The 19,124-nt window shown below is 37.1% G+C and overlaps 2 protein-coding genes and 1 pseudogene across 5 annotated transcripts; all 3 read right to left on the bottom strand.

Moving 5' to 3' along the window:
- Nucleotides 1-486: 486 nt before the first annotated feature.
- Nucleotides 487-8,998, bottom strand: LOC111782911 (small RNA 2'-O-methyltransferase-like). Of its 2 annotated transcripts, none has more exons than XM_023663754.1 (12): nt 8,755-8,998; nt 8,212-8,389; nt 7,737-7,805; nt 7,377-7,647; nt 5,574-5,663; nt 4,831-5,288; nt 4,499-4,744; nt 3,375-4,321; nt 2,433-2,584; nt 2,249-2,365; nt 1,213-1,350; nt 487-1,109 (listed from the first exon to the last, which is right to left on the bottom strand). In XM_023663754.1, exons 4-12 carry the CDS (start codon nt 7,635-7,637, stop codon nt 666-668), a joined length of 2,853 nt encoding a protein of 950 aa, XP_023519522.1. In that variant the 5' UTR covers nt 7,638-7,647; nt 7,737-7,805; nt 8,212-8,389; nt 8,755-8,998; the 3' UTR covers nt 487-665. The 2 variants fall into 2 exon arrangements, with proteins under 2 accessions (XP_023519522.1, XP_023519521.1); XM_023663753.1 differs by having other exon boundaries at nt 8,212-8,379.
- On the bottom strand, nt 1,514-1,601 carry LOC111783756 (annotated as a pseudogene).
- Nucleotides 8,999-10,259: 1,261 nt separating the features above from the next.
- On the bottom strand, nt 10,260-18,642 carry LOC111783548 (probable 3-hydroxyisobutyrate dehydrogenase, mitochondrial). 3 transcript variants are annotated; one of them, XM_023664472.1, is made up of 10 exons: nt 18,310-18,642; nt 17,696-17,784; nt 17,305-17,419; nt 14,693-14,843; nt 14,246-14,328; nt 12,977-13,072; nt 12,156-12,298; nt 11,599-11,683; nt 10,894-10,973; nt 10,260-10,651 (listed from the first exon to the last, which is right to left on the bottom strand). In XM_023664472.1, exons 1-10 carry the CDS (start codon nt 18,439-18,441, stop codon nt 10,564-10,566), a joined length of 1,062 nt encoding a protein of 353 aa, XP_023520240.1. In that variant the 5' UTR covers nt 18,442-18,642; the 3' UTR covers nt 10,260-10,563. The 3 variants fall into 3 exon arrangements, with proteins under 3 accessions (XP_023520240.1, XP_023520241.1, XP_023520242.1); XM_023664473.1 differs by lacking the exon at nt 17,696-17,784 and having other exon boundaries at nt 18,310-18,639; XM_023664474.1 differs by lacking the exon at nt 18,310-18,642 and having other exon boundaries at nt 17,691-17,709.
- Nucleotides 18,643-19,124: the final 482 nt, after the last annotated feature.

The raw sequence follows: 19,124 nt of genomic DNA, 5'->3' as shown, positions 1-19,124 counted from the left end.
TATATATATATGTATGTATGTATATATGTATGTATTTTTTTTCTTTTTCTTTTTTAAGTTTTTTTATATGTTATTTTGAAATTTTAACAGTAAGTATAACTCTATATCTTGCCTATTTTATAAATTAAATATAACTTTTTTTAAAAATAATTTAGATATTTATGTGAATTTTAATTTATATCTAATTGTTTTAAAAAAAAAATTAATGGATTAAATTACAAATTTATCCTTGGTGTCCGTTTAGTCCTTGAACTACGATTTAGTCCTTAAACTACGACAAATAAAATTTAAATTACAAATTTAATTATTAAAATTTGAAATTTATGTCTGTTTGATCCTCGAACCCACAAATGAAAATTTTACGGATAGAGAAATCGAAGAACTTCGACCCATCTTCCCATTCTCGAGTTCGAACTGCCTTATAAAACCCCCCAAAAAAAGGATATCTACAATGGAAAAATTCAATGTGATGAGCTCAAGAACAGCTATACAATCCAAAAGATATATATATATATATTAGAGATTGATGATTGTTGTTGGTGTACTTTTTTCTAAGTATATGATGTGTATAACTACTACCTGTGATTTGGAAAGATGATCAAAATTCAAAAAGCTTCAAGCGATAAAAACTCAGGAATCTATTCAAAGTTTCATCGAGTAGTTCTTCATTTGCTGCTGCTATTCCACTCCCATATAACCTGGTACTCATGAGCTGATTCTGCTGCATCGTTCGTTGGATATTCATGTCGAGTTTCGGATTTTCTTCGGAAGATAGCAATTTGGGAAGCATAACCAGGCTCCAGGTGACCTGATCCGCCAACGCCACTGAATTCTACAGAGTAGTTGTGTCGTGTGGCCAAATCTCTTGCCCAGTGATTGAACTGTTCTCGAGTCCACTCGAACTTGTGATCGTGATTGCGAAACTTGCAAGGTTGTAACTGGGTTTTGTCGTCTGGGTCCCCCCCTTCTTGGCTTGAAAGATTCGAACCTTGGAGTATCACGTTGTACTCGTAGTTCGGAGTTGAAACGACGAGAAGTTTGGGGCAGAATGAACTCAGCACCAAATTGCCGAACCGATATGCTTGATCTTCTTCCATATGCTCAATTACCTGCAGTATACCAGTAGTTTTAGCAATCCAAGTCCCACATTGGTTTATTTTAGTGCGAGCGAGCACCAACTTAGAATATGAAAGTGTGATGATTGGAGAGTACCTCTAAGCAAGTGGCAATGTCAAAATCACACAATTGTGGATCAAAATCTGTAATGGATCCATAGTAAAGAACTGCAGATTTGATGGCAGTACGAGGTAGCTGACTATTTGGTTCTGTACTCAGTTTTGAATGAAGTATCTACAAAGCAAATAAATAGCATATACTAAAACAACAATGATAACAAAACTTGTAATAGAGCTGATACGAACAGATACTACACGTGATCTTAGCCAAAAGGTCGGGAAAGGTAGAAAACTTGTAATAAAGCTGATACAAACAGATACTACACGTGATCATAACCAAAAGGTCGGGAAAGGTAAAAAACTTGTAATATAGCTGATACGAACAGATACTACACGTGATCTTAGCCAAAAGGCCAGGAAAGGTAGAAAACTTGTAAAAATGCTATACACTATGTAGAAATCTTCTTGCACATTTCAATGCTCTCTCCATGTGAGATCTCACATCTGTTGGGGAGGAGAACGAAGCATTCTTTATAAGGTGTGGAAACCTCTCCCAAACAGACGCATTTTAAAAATCTTGAGGGGAAGCCCGAAAGGAAAAGTCCAAAGAGGACAATATCTGTTAGCGGTGGGCTTGGGCTGTTACAAATGGTATCAGAGCCAGTCACTGAGCACACCAGTGAGGAGGCTGAACCCTGAAGGTGGGTGGACACGAGGTGGTGTGCCAGCAAGTACGCTGGTCCCCAAAGGGGGTAGATTGGGGGATCCTACATCAATTAGAAGGGAACGAATGCCAGCAAGGACGCTAGGTCCTGGAGGGGGGTGAATTGTGAGATCCCACGTCGGTTGGAGAGGAGAACGAACGAAGCATTCTTTACAAGGGTGTGGAAACCTCTCCCTAGTAGACACGTTTTAAAAACCTTGAGGAGAGGCCCAAAAAGAACAATAACAGTTAACGGTGGGCTTGGGCTGTCACACTCTAGACACACACACATACACATGACGATATAAGATTCTCCAGAAAAGTAAAACAAAGTCAAGTGAAGAACAACGCAACCATTAAAAATCCAGACCTTCGCCGCACGGCTAAGACTTTTTTGTGAGATATCGACACCAACAACTTTCTCTAAAGATGTCTGGTAATTTAGTAAAGAATCCAACAGACTCCCCGAGCCACATCCAAAGTCGACCTGAGATGAGATCAAAAGACAATTTTCATCTATATACTAAATCAGAAGGTGAGAAGTTTGTATATACCAATGTAGAAGCATTTGATTCTTTGATATATTTCACAGCAAATTCCACCCGTTGCTTTGATAGTGGAGGACTGAAAAAGGCCTGCTCCATCCTGTCTTCCAGGGGTTGGGTAACACGCAACAAACTACAAGAGTAGTCCAAGCAGCATACTTCTGCAAGGTAATAAAAAAACAGAATATTTAAGGCTACCTCGTATAGACTGTAAGAGCCTAAGCCCACCGCTAATAAATATTGTTCATTTTGGCCCATTACGTATCGCCGTCAACCTCGCAGTTTTAAAACACGCCTACTAGGGAGAGGTTTCCACACCCTCAGTGAATGTTTCTTTCCCCTCTCTAACCGATGTGGGATCTTACAATCCACCTCCTTAAGGGCCTAGCATCCTTGTGTTAGCACACCGCTCGGTGACCGGCTCTGATACCATTTGTAACAGCCTAAGCCCACCACTAACAGATATTGTCCGTTTTGGCACGTTAGGTATTGCCGTCAACCTCACGATTTTAAAACGCGTCTGCTAGGGAGAGGTTCTCACACCCTCATAAGGAATGTTTCGTTCCTCTCTCCAACCAATATGCGATCTCACAATCCACCCCTTTGGCCTAGCATTCTCGCTGGCACACCGCTCGGTGACTGGCTTTGATACCATTTGTAACAGCCTAAACCCACCACTAATAGATATTATCCACTTTGGCCCTTTACGTATAGCCGTCAGCCTCACAGTTTTAAAACACGTCTGTTAGGGAGAGATTTTCACACCCTCATAAGGAATGTTTCATTCCCCTCTCCAACCGAAGTGGGATCTCACAGCGACATTAGATTCTAAACAGTTATGCCATAAGATGTATCATAAACGTCTCGATTATAAGAGTTTAAAATAAAAAAATTCTAAGGTCTTAAAATCATTAAACGCTGACTTTGAAAACCAAGGAAAAGAGAACTAACTTGAATCTAACAAGTGAAGTATCCTTGCGGAGTCGAGAGTTGAAGCTAAAATAAAGTCTCTAGGGGGCAATTCTGCAGAAAAACAAGCAGACTGACCAACAGACATCTGCTGAACAATTGCTTCAAGACATGGAATAACACCTCCAAAGCCTATCTCGAACTCGAACTCATCATTATTCTCCATAGTTTCCATAACTTCCACGCCATCGGCCTTGAGGGCTACATTATAACTGATGCATACTAATGATCCATTAGATGGACTAATACCCGAATCTGAACCTCGAATGTTCGGAAAACTGTCTCCACAGCCCACATAGTTACACGGCAATTTCACGCCATTTGATTTATGTGATATTTCTCCTTCAACTTTACTGTTCAAACCAGAATGCACAGATCTGCAGGAAGCTAGTTCTTCGAAGAATCTTTCGGGATTAAATCGAATGGCAAGTGCATCAGCATAAGAGGTCAATCTCTCCAAAGAAACATGTAAATCCTTGAAATATGCATCCAGCCACAAAAGAACTCTCAAAGAAACATTCTGGATTGAATCGAACTGCTTCTTGAACGTGTCTATCGGCGAGCATTCCAAAATCAGTTCCTGACTTTTGGAATAAATTCTAACTTCACATCTGAAGGTATCTTCAGATTCTAAACGTTGTCCTTCATTTCCAACAATTGTGCCTCTATTTGCATGATCTTGCTCAACTGCCGCTGAATCTACTACCTGTAAGTTCTGTTTATCAGATGACTTGGAAGATGCTATAACACTTACAGCAGAAATGATAGGTTCAGATAATCTTTGCTGACGACAGAACGTACAAAGGACGTCCCTTGGGAAGGCGCCCCTCCAGTTTGCTTTTGTGGTGAATGTTGAAGGCAACTGTGCTGTAAGCATTGCTTCTCTGGACAACTTATAAATACCACTCGGTGTCTTATTAATAAGCATCCTGTAGATGAATATCTTGTTATACTATGTGCCAACAAGCATATTTTATTAGATGATTGAGGTGTCTGTGTTGAACATTTGTGTGTGCGTGTGGGCGAGTGCAAGCGAGAGAAAAGCAACAAAAAAGAGATTTATTAGATGATTCGATCGAAAATAAAAAACAGAAACCAGAGGAGACCTGTAATATGATTGCAAGCCAATGTTCTCATGAAAAAGTTCTTTACTCTTCCATGTGTACCCAATGTTTGCTAAAATTGCATCCCCATATATATCTTGACCAGATAAATAAGTTGCTCTAGCATTCAATGGTTCTTCAAAGTGAAGAGCTTCTTTGAACTCGACAAGATCTGACGCTAGATCAGATAGAAACGTTTCAGACGCCACAAAGTACAACCTTGTTTCGGAGGATGCTCTACCAACAGGCCTAATGAAAAGAAAAAGAAAGATAATGACTTAGTTTTCATAGAGACATTTATATGAAGAAGAAACCGGGCACCTAATATCACCAACCTTGAGATGAAAACCTTGGCTGCGTCGCACAAGCCAAGTTCCTCGGCAATAAGATCCAGGTAATACCGAGTTGGAGAAAGGTCGAGGATTATACTTTCTACAGGCTTGTCAAGCAAATGTGGAATGCGTACGACTTCAATCAAAGATCTTTCAGAGGAAAGAGAGGACTCGATAACTGTTGACGTCATAACTTCGGAAGGGTACGGATTTTTCCTTTGAATTGAAAGTTGCCCTTTAGGAACATAAAGAGATTCAGATAATTTTGCAGCTGCCCTCAAGATACATGGGATAACCAAGTATGGATTCGACTCCACCCGAGGATCAATCCATTTAGACAAATTACACATCCTTGCATCGTAAGCGAAAATAACGGAGATAGGAACTAAACAATAAAGGTCTCCTTCTCTCAGCGTGGCATCTCTAAAGTGGCCACTGAGTGGGTGAAGAGCTGAAAGGAACTGTAACAATTCGAGAGTAGACAGACAAAGATCAACAGAAGAATATTTTGAAGAGATGGCATGAGGAATCACTTTAAATATCGTGTTTTTTCAAAATGAAACCGGCACAATATGCGTATGCGTAAATTTAAACCAAGATGGAGAGACAAACTAAGATTATAATTCACACCGATACACCTGGCTTGAAGGACAATTAAGTGATCCAGTTTTGTGTGTAAAAAAACTCTTAATGACTAGCTACAGAAGAACCTCTCTAACCCGTACGTAAGTGTGCAAATTACTAACCTCGTTGGAAAATAAATAGTTGATCCGAGCAACTAATTCGTCCCAGGATTCTTCTGCAGTTGGATCATTTGTTCTTGTATGGATGCCCAGCTGTAAGCAAAGGAATAAACAATACATCAAGAAACCTTGATGGAATGAAAGTGTACAATCTTCACATAAAATGTAACACTAAGTACAAAAGTTGATAGATAGACCTGTACAATGTTAATCACGTGTAGAACCCGATACAATGAACTGAAGTATTTATACCTGTTGCGAGTCGGTAAATCTAACAAGATAAATTGACAACTACTTCCCTTTAATACGGGAGCACACAAATATTCTTTGATACTCCCAAGCTGAGTAATAGATATCATTCATTCTCCGCTTGAATACTAACTCATGAATTATACAAATATTTCCTAACTTAAGGCTAATCCTTCTCGATAGATATCATTCATTCTCAACTTAGATACTAACTCATGAATTACACAAATATTTCTGAACTTAAGGGCTAATCCTTCTCAAGTTGAGTAATAGATATCATTCATTCTCAACTTGTATACTAGCTCATGAAATAACTCAAGCACATCCCTCGGTTGAAGCCGTGAGAGCACATAACTCATGCATATTATCCCCTTGGAGCACTTTCACAAGTGTTGTTTGTCTCTCTCGTGCTCACTTCTCTTGAAGCATTTCCACGGGCATTGCTCGCCTCTCTCATGCTCACTTCTCTTGAAGCACTTCCACGGGAGTTGTTTGCCACTCTCATGCTCACTTCTCTTAAAGTACTTCCACGGGCATTGCTTGCCACCCTCGTGCTCACTTCTGTTGGAGCACTTCCCATGGGCGTTGCTCGCCTCTCTCGTGCTCACTCCTGTTAGAGCACTTCTACAAGCGTTGCTCGCCTCTCTCATGCTTACTCCTCTTGTAGTGTATGGTTCAGTTGGTAACTTTACGAGCAGAGGTGGACTCATAATTTGCAATAGTAGGTTTTTCGTAGCAGATTTTCATAGCAACTTTACAAGTCGCTATGCTCTGATACCATGTTGCAAGTCTAAATTAGACGGTTGTTTTTCTTAGTTCAGAGAATTACATCCTTCAACACTCCCCCTCAAGATATCCTTCGACACTCCCCCTCAAGCTGAGTAATAGATATTATCCATTCTCATCTTGGATACTAACTCATGAATTACACAAACATCTCCTAACTTAAAAGCTAATCCTTCAACCATACGTTCTTTTGTTTATTAGATAAAGCTTAAGTAAGAAGCCGAGTCATGCTAAACATGATGCTCATCCTTCTTTCTATCGAAACATAGTGCTCATAAGGAGAAAATTGGTTCAAACATGAAAATATTCAATTAATTTGGGGGAAAGGAACGTGGTTGATCCATATTGTGAATATGAATAAGAATTCATGTTAATGAGGTGCTCGCCTTGCTTAAAGGCAATGGCACTAGATGGCACTAAATGATGCACCATGGCAGGCGCCAAGTTGAAGACACTTGCCATGGAATACCTTCACGGTGCTTGAGGCCCTACCTTGTCACACCTCTCGCCGTAGGCAAGCACTTGGGCTCACCTCAACAACACTAATAAGAATATAGATATCTTGATGAGTTCACACGCAATGAATATAATTCATTGAAAGCAAGAACACAAATGCCTACACATCAAGACAGAGTCATTTCATGTCTCCTAAAATGAGTACCAGGCCAGAAAAAACCATTTTGCCCTACTTCATTAATAAAACATGAACGAAAACACAAATGATAGACCATTATCCACCACTGAAAATTGTGAAAACGCAAATAACCAGACCTTTTCAATGGCGATTTCTGCAGCAGATTGTTCGGCATCTCTCTTTCTTTTAAACGTCCCTGACACAACAGAAATGTCTGGAAGCTCCAAATTGCAGCGAAAACTACAAGCCCCCTTCTGAGCAATGGCCAATCCGGGGCACCCATTTGGAGGTGGCTCGTGTACTTCCTCTATTTTGTAACAAGCCTTGCTTCCATACTTTTGGTGAATAACAGCTTTAGGTGTAAGCGTTGGTTTCCTCGAGGCTCCTCCAGTTTCCATCAGTGACAAACTGCCCATAATTATATAAGTAAATTTATAATAAACAGTCAGGTGAAGTGACTATGTCCATTTCACAAGAATTTAAACGGGTTATCGTACTTCCTTCTTCTTCTTCACCGCAGATGAAATGCGGAACAAGAAACAATCATCGGTTAAAACGTGAAAACACTGCAAGAAAGATAGATTAACACAGGTTATTCATAACCTCCAATCAGAAGTAATCGGAAACGACATTGGTTAATGGATTTGTAGCCAACATAATTTCTACTTTGTTTGGTTCTAAAGCATCAACAAGTCTGGTCGAGTTGGCTACCCTACAAACAAATACAGTATTATAACCGTTCTAGCAAATCACTATGACAACCCAATTAAACATCATTACAATACACATATGCACTAAAATATCGAAATAGTTGTAAATAGGGAAGAAAATCTCAAACAAAATCGAATCCAAGTGATAAGATTTCAATTAAATTCAGCCCTCTCCAAGCAAAGATTCGGATTCATTTGCACATAAACAGCCACAATTGTGCTGAAACCATTTAATCTGCAGTAGAAAAGGCTAATCAAGTACCTCGAGCAAGAGCCTCCTGGCGGCTTCTCTGACAGGCTGCTTGGCATCGCCCAGCCGCTCAACGACGGCAGGGACAGGGGCATTGACATGCAGCAAGAGATGCTCGCCGGAGAGCACCCTGGTAAGCCCTAAAGTTCTTATCCTTGAGAAGATGGAGGCGGCAATCAACTGCAGCGAACTGCAATTTGTTATTACAGTAACACCAAGAAAGCAAACCACTGCAAGAAATTTAATGGGTTTTCGTAGTTCTTCATTTCCTCTTCTCTGCAATTAACTCAGAAACAAAACAAGTTTGTTCCCAAAATGCTAAACAAGAAAACACCATTTCCACCATTTTGAAATGTCGTTTCTGAACTTTGATCATGAAAACTAGAAACAAGAATCAGCAATATGAACAGCAAAAGAAAAATGCAATTAAATGGGTTTTCAAACAATCCCGAAAGAGCAAAAAGAGAAGGCGAATAACAACGAAATACTCCAAAACCCATTAGAAATCAGAAGCAAAACGCCTAAAAAGAGAGCAGCAGAGAAGAAAAAGCTCACTGGGTCTGAGGAAAAGGAGGAATGGAAGAAGAACAAGCAAAAGCCAGAGATACCCAGATGATCAGAAGCGAAAACAAAGGGCCACAACGGGCTCTGCTCAGGCGGTACGTGTATATGAATGGAAGAGGTCTGTTTGTGGAGGCGTGAAGCTTTGTGAGTAAGGAACGAATTGATTTGAAGTCATGTATATTTGGAAGAATTCTCTGTCATGTGTGTTGGTGTGTGTTTTGCAGCTATGGGAATTCCATGCCCTTGGACTTCCTACAATTTTTTTTTTTTTTTTCTAGTTATAAATATAGTATCTTAAATATTGACGTGTTGATTAAATTAATAAATGATAATTATATTCGATCCTGGTAAATAATAAATTGCGCAAAAAAAAATAATAATAATAAGTGATTAACCGTATTGGATACGTGTTTAAATGGCCAATCCGGAAATGAGTGAAGCTACTTTTTCATTGCATAAATGACACAACGATCAAAACTACCAAATTTAAAGGAATGAAACTATTTGATAGTTGAGTAAAACAAATCACTAAAGACGTGTCATAATGTTTTTGTTTCTCCAATTTATTTTTTTAAAATTTAATTTTTATTTTTCAAATTAATGGGTTCAATAACTATTTGACATTTTATTTGAAATCATATAGAAAAATAAAATTTCTCCTATTTGTTGAAATTGCAAGGATGATACATCAATTATGTCTCAAAATTGTTTGTATGCTAAATCGATATGATATTAATTTTCAACTTAATTATATTAAAATAACATAAATACATGTTGGTCTCATTTTTAATTTAGTTATTTTAAAATAAATGAATTATATTTGTATTTTATCAAATTTAAATCATAAAAACCTCCTAAGTCTCCCTGTGTTCTAACTCTAATTTTTTAATGAAGTATTTTTTACTTATTTGACTAATGACACCTAACAAAANAATTTAACCACACGTGACATGAGTAACACGGGGAATCATGGAGCTAGTCCAATTATTATTAAAAAAAGAAAAAAAACATAGTTGGTTTTATAATATTGTTCCTTTTGTGTAAATATAAAATCCCAAAACTTCATGAAACAATTTGAAAAATATTTGCAACAAACATAGTTCAAACTACTTTATAAAATATTAAACTTTGAAAAAAAAAAAAAATATATATATATATATATATATATATATATATATATATATATATATATATATATATATATATATATATCCACATAGACATGGTAAAATGAATCACGAACATGGTTGGGGCAGCTGTGTTACATAAAATCGGTCATGCAATTCAAAAACAAATTATCACAACACAAAATTGAAGATAAAAATAATAATAATAACCAAACCTAGCTAAACTCGACCCTACACTTCAAACACGAGCTTAAAAATCTCCGGGATTTCTAGTTCTAGCCAATTAACTCCAGAACTCGAAGGTCCTTGATTCGAACCAGTGCCTTTTGTCTAAAAATGGTGAAAAAAAAAAGGGTTGAGACTTGAGAATTAAACAATAGTCTCTCATCCATTTATCAGAAATACTGCATTGTGTTTTATTGTTATAGTTTATCCTCTCCATTAGCCATTTTCAAATGTTTGCCTTCCCACTTCGATTTATCCTTTCTATGAAAAAAACTAACATTCAGAAGAATATTGCATTAAAACCCCAAAAGAACTACATAATTTATTCTTCCCTTATATTTTCTGGTTCGTTGGTTCGTGTTACTTCTACAAGTACCATAGTTCATTTCGTCAAGAGTAGTGGATGATTGTACTCAATGGGCACAACTTGAATGTGACACAAATCAGGTCATAACTCGTCATCACCGGAGTAAAAATGACGAAACACACAAGAGAAGTCCTTGTTTTCATATCCATCCTCGCATAGCTTTTTGTATCTGACAAATGAAGAGTTTAAACGTAATAACATTCACATGGGATCAAGATTGTAGAAGAAAGCAAGATAAAAANAAAAAAAAAAAAAAAAAAAAAAAAAAAAAAAAAAAAAAAAAAAAAAAAAAAGGGTTACCCATTTATGAAAGTTGGAATGTTAGTGTAATAATTTTTGTAGTTAAAGGTGGTTTAGGCAATTTGCACTAAAAAGGAGAGAATAAAATAAGTTTTTCCCCACTAAACTTACATCTCTTGCGCCTGGGACGTCAGTGGATGCTCGAGGCCAATTTCACTAGCTGATGCTGCTGCAAGGTTTAGATCTTTAGCCTGCGTTGAACAAGAAATCAGAGCAAGATTTTCAGACCAGTGAAGAAAGCTCTAGTTAAATAAATACATAAATTTTTAAATTTTTTTCAGAATCTGATTGTTGTCAAAAAGTGATTTTTGAAGAGTTTCAAAACACTAAAATACACCTAATGCTCTTATATTTATAAATAATATTTCATTGAAAAGCACTACTATTAAAATCTTCGAAATCATTCTAAACTGGGTCAAATTCCACATATTTGTGGCAGATACCGGAGTTTCTGAGGTTTATAAAAGCACAAGCTCAAAACTGGCAAACCTCTCTTAAATTTAGGAGTACCATAGACTTGTAATTTATCTTCTCTTGAGGAAAAAAAACCTTGCTCCAAAAAAATGGAGTATTTTCTCATCGATCCAAGCCATCATAGTTCCATATAAGAGAGCAGCTTAATTAGTGAAGACTGATGTTCAGCATAATTAATCAGAAAGGTCTCTAACGGTGTGGGCCAGTTTATTTTCTCCTTGTTCAAGAAAACAGATTGGAAATGGTTTTCAACATAAAATGAAGCATCCTTCGAGCCATAAACTTACTAAAAAGCACTGAAGCATACGATTCCAGGGATATAAACAGGTTTGAATGACTAACCATAAGCTTTGATGCAAATCCACCATCATAATCACTTGCAGAGGGCACCTTCTCCATCACCCCAGGAACTGGATTGTAACTTTCACTTTGTATGCAATTATCCAACATTAATTTGCAGTAAGAAACCGAGTTTTAAAATGTATAAGGGCACAAAAAAGGGAGTCCAAACACTGACTAAAGGAACGGACTTCAATCCTTGACGATTAAACCAACCTCAACTTACTCAGCATTGATCAACTTTCATGACTAGAGAAGGTTTATCAAGAGGAAAGAAATTACAATTTGATCTTTTTATTCCTCCAAAACGCTATTAAACCAGGAACTTTAAATTTAAGATATATTTCAGTTCGTAATTTCACAGAAAAACTTCAATCATCCAATGCCTAGACTGATGATTAAAAAAACTATATGAATCAAAGTAACAACATTAATTGTATATTCCAGGCATGTCAGCGAACTTGCTGCAACTGGGCCATCATGAAACAAATAAGAATTTTTTAAGTTGAATCTGCGGGGATGGAAATATTACTATGATCTCATTAGAGTAACATACATACCTACTCCAACAGCGAGCACTTGATGAATTTAATACTTTGGTTAGAGTTTTTGCAGAAATCCCAAGAGACTGGCCTAGAGCCAAAGCTTCTGAAACACCAAGCATACTCACAGCCATTGCTAAGTTGTTGCAAATCTTTGCTGCCTATGATAGAACAATATTACAAGTATCAGAGTCGGGCAACAGATCCTCTGAGAATGACATTATACCACATGTTACAAAAGTTGAAATCATACTTGATGGAAAATTAGGTAAAAAGTCTGTAAATGATCGAGATGATTAAGGATAAAGAAAGCCACTCCAAGTTATACCATTTTAGTTGGTGGTTTGAAGTTTCATACCTAACAAACTTCGATTTTCAAAAAATGAATGAGCATTACAACAAAAGAGAACATCTTTAGGCTGATCAAGTCTCCCTTAAATAGAGAGAACATGGCATCTACTGGTGGAACTTTGACAAATAATGGCCATTTTGTTGACTTTTCCAAACTATATATGTATAAATATACATTTTTATACCATGGAAGAGTCATTTTTGTTATCACGCTAAACCAGAAGGATTTGTTTTGCATTTAAGGCAATATACGTTTGCAAAGCAAACAAGCCACCTATGACATTTTATTCAAATAATCAAGTAATCATGAATCATGATGTGAGACCAAGTGCGCGAAACTAGTTTTCTCACTTATTAAGCGACTGCAAAATACCTATATTTAGTATGTCATCAAGACCAAACGCTGTAGCTACAATCATTTATAGAACTCACACCGCTTAAATCACCAGAGATCACAAACTTATAACAAAAGAAGAAATGAAACTTACCGAACCATTTCCAGCTCCACCACAATAAACTGAACTTTTGCCCATTGAAAGGAACAATGTTTTTGCAGCATTGTAAGATTCCTCAGGACCACCAACCTGAGGAGGATATGTTATCTTGTAGTCAGAAATTGACGTAGGTTGAAAAAAGAATACGAAGTTGATAAAGAAAAATAACGAAGACGAGACAAACCTAGAGACTAGAATCCAATTAGAAATAAGATCCAAATTGTAAAAGCCACAAAAATTTTATGGCCATTGAAACAATTGTTCTCTTTTAAGCAGTTGCTTCCATTTCTGTTATTGAAAAAATAAAGCTACTTATTGTAATAACACTTAGAATTTCCCTCCTGCTTCATAAAAGGCTATTAAACGAGTCTCAAGTTCTGGTGTGATGTCCCACCCCCCTGGTCAGAACTGCTATGTCATATAATTGTAATAGAAGCTGGTTTCTTAAAATAGAAGTAAGAAGAAGAGCTAGCAGCACAAACAATAAATGCACACATCCACGAACAGGAGGGGTAGACTAGTATTCGACCAATCTACTGGTAAAAATTTGCATAACAACTCTTCAGTTAGTTATCATAAAAGAAGAGGTGGCATTACTTTCATATTGAGAATCCCGAAAGCATAAAGATCACTTGTACCCAAACTAGTAAATGTTTAGGTCAACAAAAAACTTCCTGTTAACAGACCAAATTTTCTATATAAATGAAAAATTGACCACACGATCCGCTCTTGGATGGCTGACACAAGAAGCCTCCTATTTAGAGGGGCAATAAACCAAAAACCTCCCACAGCTTCTCCCTGCGGTGAACCATTATTCATGTTCATTACTCTACTTTATCAGTCATGGTATAACAACCAAATCAGATTATTTAAATGACAATACAAGAAAAAAGGGTTTATTACTAAGAAAAGAGTGGACCCATATTAAAACTAGAGTAGCAAAAGACTGTAAATTCAGAACCATTGAGTGCTAGCCAAGGCATCATGTTATCAATTTTTTCTTTGCCAATTGCATTGCCGTCATAAAAGATTACCACGTTCTACATCATGCAAGTTTCAGCAGGTCCAGGGGATTTGTCTAATGTCTCTATGTTCATTCCTTTCACACTTCAAGAACTTGTAAATTAATGAAACTAGATAAACATGACAATATTCCATACTATTTCCGTAAGCAGCATCTGCTTCTTTTGAATCAAAGTGGCAAAAAATTCCATCGAAATACAACACATACAAAGTTACCAGAGGCTTAAAATGAAATCATACCATGAACGTAAGTGTCCCAGCATCAGCAGCTAGAACCCCTCCAGATACAGGGGCGTCCAACATGACAGGGTTTTCCCAAGAATCTGCAAATAAAATCAGTGACGAGATACAATGAATACACATAATTGCGGACTCAGAGATTGGGTTTTTGTTTAATGATGGCTGGTTCGTTGAATTATGAGAAAATAGAAGCACAAATGATTATAATAAAGAACATAATATTATGGACTAAGAAAACAGAACATTATGTATTAAAAGAAAACAAATCAGATAGAAAATCAGTCATGGTGTCAGTGATTGTCATAAATATGCAACCTCTCTTCCATTTATTTCCTCGCCTTGCCTACTCAACTTGAAACCAACTCCTAATCTAAAAGTAAAAATAAGAACTCTCGATTATTGTTGTTAGGAATTAGGCCCTCAATTCTTTGATTCAAAACCAGGTACCTCTCTTTTCCTTTAAAATACGGCTGGATACAATTGCTGAAAGCTCTCTTGATGTTCGTGGATCAATGGTGGAGGAGTCTATTAATAACCACGGCCTTAGATGATAGCCACCATGAAGCAAACCATGTGAACCATTATACACTTCAAGCACCTACACGCACAAATTAGAATATTTATTGTTTTATAAAGTAGCTGACTATTAGACCACCATGGCTCCAAGCGAATAAAAAGAATACTAAGGATGATATCTATCATTGAACTGATAATATCTTTAAACTATTTCTTTGGCATTCAAAGTCGAATTCATTAACCCTCTATCTTTCAAGCTATCTAACTCGCCTATTTTGTCTTGGATATGACGTTTGGAATCTTACACTCTGCCAAACTCCTCCTTATTACACTTTTAGGAAGCCCTTTAACCTTTATCCTCTCTATAAGCATATAGCCCGACCAACCTTGGAAGAGCATAGAATTCCACCACAACTCAACTTTGGCTAAGAACTGCAAATGATCTAACGAAACATTTTCAAACCTAAAAGGGGAGGGCCCATTTGTTGTTACCCGAATCTAGCCAACTCCACCACTCTGAAGTGATCAACCCAACACTAGGAACTAGAAATCTGTCTAATAAGCATGGCTAAAAGAGCACCTCTGATAGTAGGTTAAGTGAAGTTACCATTTTTCATGGGAATATCTACAAGAATCAAATCCTCAATAAGAGTATTAAACTGTGACATGCTTCAGGTAATGCAGCACCCCCTCAAATTTTCAGAATCCATCTGACAACATTAAAATTCTCTCCTATACGCCAATGATTCATACTCAGGTCATAAAGATCACAAATCCCTTACCAAAACTTATCTCTACCCTTTGGTGTAGGACCATATAAGCCAGATATCTAACCGCTAAAACCATCAAAGCAAGCAATCTGAATGAAGATAAAGAAATCACCCAAAATTGAAATTGTCCTTCAGTGCCAATTGGACTATTAGATCCCAAGGTCTCAGAGAACCAAATTTTGATCACCAGGCAATTGATGCCATCATGAACTCTCCAAATATCCACTAGATTTGTCGAGGACCCATTTCCTTGCTTGTAAAAATGTTATCCGCCTCTAGCAAAAAGCCTTTGTGGGCTCCGACTTCTTTTACAATCAGCCAGTTACCATCTTCAAAAATACAAACCTAAGCCAAGAAAGAAGTCCCCCTATCTAATAATTTAATTTCAGAAGGAAGAAAGTCACATTAGTTACCTTAAACCTTTCCTGCAAACTCAAAGCAAACAATGATCCAATAAATCAAATCAGAATAATCCAAAAAACCTCCAAACGCATCTCCACAGCTTTAAATGTTTCCAGGCTCCAGAAGTGCAGGGGGATGTTTCTCAATTTAACCCAACTCCCTTAAGAAATGGCAACACTGGTTCGACCATGAATGAGGGGGCTCCAAGCTCTAACTTAATTGTCATAGGCCCAAAGGTGACCCACCCTTTATTGGTAACAAGAATACAAGCACACTCCACCAAAGGACATTTAAGGAGAGCTTTGTCAGGTTGAAAGTGATTTCAAGAACCTTACCCCAGCCATCGTGAAGGTCTCTTCGTGTAATCACTATGGTTTCTTCCCATTCAAGATGCCTCACATCTTCTCTGCTTGCTTCTTTTGTCGAGAAACCATGAGCCTCCCATACCTTCAAACTTTCATTTTTCCCATGTTTTCTTTAACCATTTTTCAAAGCCTCTACAAACGACACATTCTGAGAGGCTTAAAAAATGGTTAAAGAAAACATGGGAANAAAAAAAAAAAAAAAAAAAAAAAGTCACACAAAAGCGTTTTGAAAACTGTCCAACCTTTGAAGTCTTTGTTATAAAGGATGACCATGTTTCTCTTGCCCCCTGAACTCTAGACTTTGGTTAACTCTACGAAGCTGGCTCATCTGTTTGTCGTCCTTTGAAGCCAAATGAGGCTTCCGTTGTACTCCAATTTTCTAAAGAACTTTTGTGAGAGATGAGCACAGAGCAAGTCTTCCAGCGCGTCAACAATTGAGAGAACAACAATTTCTTTGATTGTAAATTCAAAGGAGCGTCTAATGTGTCATTCCATAATCTTGATGTACCTACCCTTTTTTTCTTGGACAAAAGAAATCGAGAAAACTTTATTTTCGAACTTCACCGTTTTCTTTTCCATTTTTATCGATCCCTTGTCTATGAGAAAGTTGCATTACAAATATGATTTCCCATCAATGGTAGATTAGAGTGGTGAGAGACAACGAGGGACAAGATTTCACTTAGAGAGAGAGAGAGTACTTCATCTCCAACATCCACATGATGAATCATCTATCAATATAATATAATTCTTCCTCCCCTCTCATGGTAATTGCATATGTATATTATACATCTCATAATAATCATCCTGTACATACCTAGAAGTGCTTAAATAAACCTATCATAGAACATAATGTTCGGACTTGAATGAAGGAGAATATAGCATAAGGTCAAAGCATAAAACATGCAAGTCACGACTCACAACCTAATAAAATAAATAAATAGACACTGCAGGTAACATGATTAAACCCCTTCAGGAGGAAAGGGAGAAAAAATAGGTCACAACTCACATGAGAAGGAGAGGGTAGCATTGTAATGACAACGTCAGAAGCTTCGGCAACTTCAAAAGGCGTTTCTTTGGTGGCAACTCCCATATCTGAGTACTTCTCCATGGTATTCCGGTTTCTAATAGAAAAGAATATGATGCCACAGTTAATGTGAGTAAAACCACTTTCAATTTTTTAATAAAAAAGTAGCAAAATGTTTTCCACAGAAAAATATATCAGATGCAATTCACCAAATCCATGCTTGTTTCCTACTGTATTCACTTCCGTCCAATCATGAGAACTTGTTTTTTGGAGCTTTTGCAAAGAAATTAAAACAAATTTCTGAAATAAAAGGACAGTTTATCAAAATCTTTACAATGGCCTTTAGTAGCATCAGAAGATTTAAGTACATTACATGTCATGTACAACCATTTTGTATCCAGCCTTTATTAGATTATTTGCCATTCTGGATCCCATATTTCCCAGTCCAATGAATCCAACACTCTGCAAAACATTATTAGAGACACTCTTTATAGTCTGAAAACATGTCAGAACGGAACGTGAAAGAAGATCAAATCCACATTTCCTAACTATTGAATTGAGGAGCCAGAAACAAAGAATTAATTAGCAGTAAGCCACATTTTATCGACTCAAAAAGTATATCTTGCGATAAGAAGTTGAGAGTGAGACTATGCTTAAATCACAGGAACTAAAGATTGAATTTGACTTAAATTTAATCCAATTATAGATATAAAAAACTTCAGGTTAAGTTTTCAATTAATCTGGTAATTNAAAAAAAAAAAAAAAAAAAAAAAAAAAAAAAAAAAAAAAAAAAAAAAAAGCATTCACTTAAACTTTGAAATGTTTCCAGCAGTTCAAACCGCAGATTTGCTAGTTCGTTGAATTCCATAAAAGACCGATCATCATTTGGCTCTACGGGCAAGAAATTACATTTCAGAGAGGGAGAATCTATCATAACAATTTTCTCAATACCACAAACAAATGATTCCGAAGATGAAAAGAACTTGCCTGGAACGAAGCCGAGGAATCAGCAGAGAAGAATCTACGTATAGAAGATGTCTCACTCTCAACCGCAAAAGGTTTAACATGAGATTTCCTCAGGTACTGCATGAAAGAAGTTCCGACTCTAGAAACCGCCATTGATGGCTCCTTCACGTCAGTTCACAGACGACGGAAGGAAGAAGAAGAAGAAGAAGAAATGATCACTGAAAAAATCACTTCAATCGTACACATCAAAAGCCTATAAAAGAATCTTTTCGATCAATAATTAAGAACTGATCCGTCCTCGCATTGGCTTTCCCTTCCTGCAAATTTACGACAGTGGCCTCGGCTTCTTCTCTGGATAGTGTTGATCCGACACGTCGTCGGGCGCCAAAGTGATGTATACAAAATAACTTGATTTTTAAGATAAGTTTTAATTATGATGTGCTTAATATTTCTAAATTTCCAATTCTACCCTCCATTCCAACTTTTAAAATTATTTGAAAAATACCTAGAGTATGGAGACTGTTGGATGAAAGTCCCATATCGACTAATTTAGGGAATGATCATAGGTTTATAATCAAGGAATACTATCTCCATAAGTATGAAGCCTTTTGGGGAAGCCCAAACCAAAGTCACCAGATCTTATACTCAAAGAGGACAATATCATACGATTGTGGAGAGTCGTGTTCATTTAACATGGTATCAGAGTTAAGGGGAGGTGGTGGATGAAAGTCCCACAACGGCTAATTTCTCCTGGGTTTATAACCAAGGATGAAAGTCCCACAACGGCTAATTTCTCCTGGGTTTATAACCAAGGAGAGCTTGTACTCAAAGTGGAC

The sequence above is a fragment of the Cucurbita pepo genome, chromosome LG20, assembly GCF_002806865.2.
Source record: "Cucurbita pepo subsp. pepo cultivar mu-cu-16 chromosome LG20, ASM280686v2, whole genome shotgun sequence".
NCBI lineage: Eukaryota > Viridiplantae > Streptophyta > Magnoliopsida > Cucurbitales > Cucurbitaceae > Cucurbita > Cucurbita pepo.
Note: the sequence above shows the minus strand (reverse complement) of the source record. Positions and strands in the feature narration are given on the sequence as shown.

What these genes read in the sequence shown, in the direction of transcription:
- LOC111783548 (XM_023664472.1), bottom strand. Translation starts at nt 18,441, where the DNA reads ATGGCGGTTTCTAGAGTCGGAACTTCTTTCATGCAGTACCTGAGGAAA. An exon ending in TGCTACCCTCTCCTTCTCAT is followed by an intron (nt 14,844 to 17,304) that starts GTGAGTTGTGAC and finishes TTGTGCGTGTAG; the next exon opens with GTGCTTGAAGTGTATAATGG. An exon ending in GTGGAGCTGGAAATGGTTCG is followed by an intron (nt 12,299 to 12,976) that starts GTAAGTTTCATT and finishes GTTCTATCATAG; the next exon opens with GCAGCAAAGATTTGCAACAA.
- LOC111782911 (XM_023663754.1), bottom strand. Translation starts at nt 7,637, where the DNA reads ATGGAAACTGGAGGAGCCTCGAGGAAACCAACGCTTACACCTAAAGCT. An exon ending in ACTTCACTTGTTAGATTCAA is followed by an intron (nt 2,585 to 3,374) that starts GTTAGTTCTCTT and finishes ATTACCTTGCAG; the next exon opens with AAGTATGCTGCTTGGACTAC. An exon ending in AATCAAATGCTTCTACATTG is followed by an intron (nt 2,366 to 2,432) that starts GTATATACAAAC and finishes ATCTCATCTCAG; the next exon opens with GTCGACTTTGGATGTGGCTC.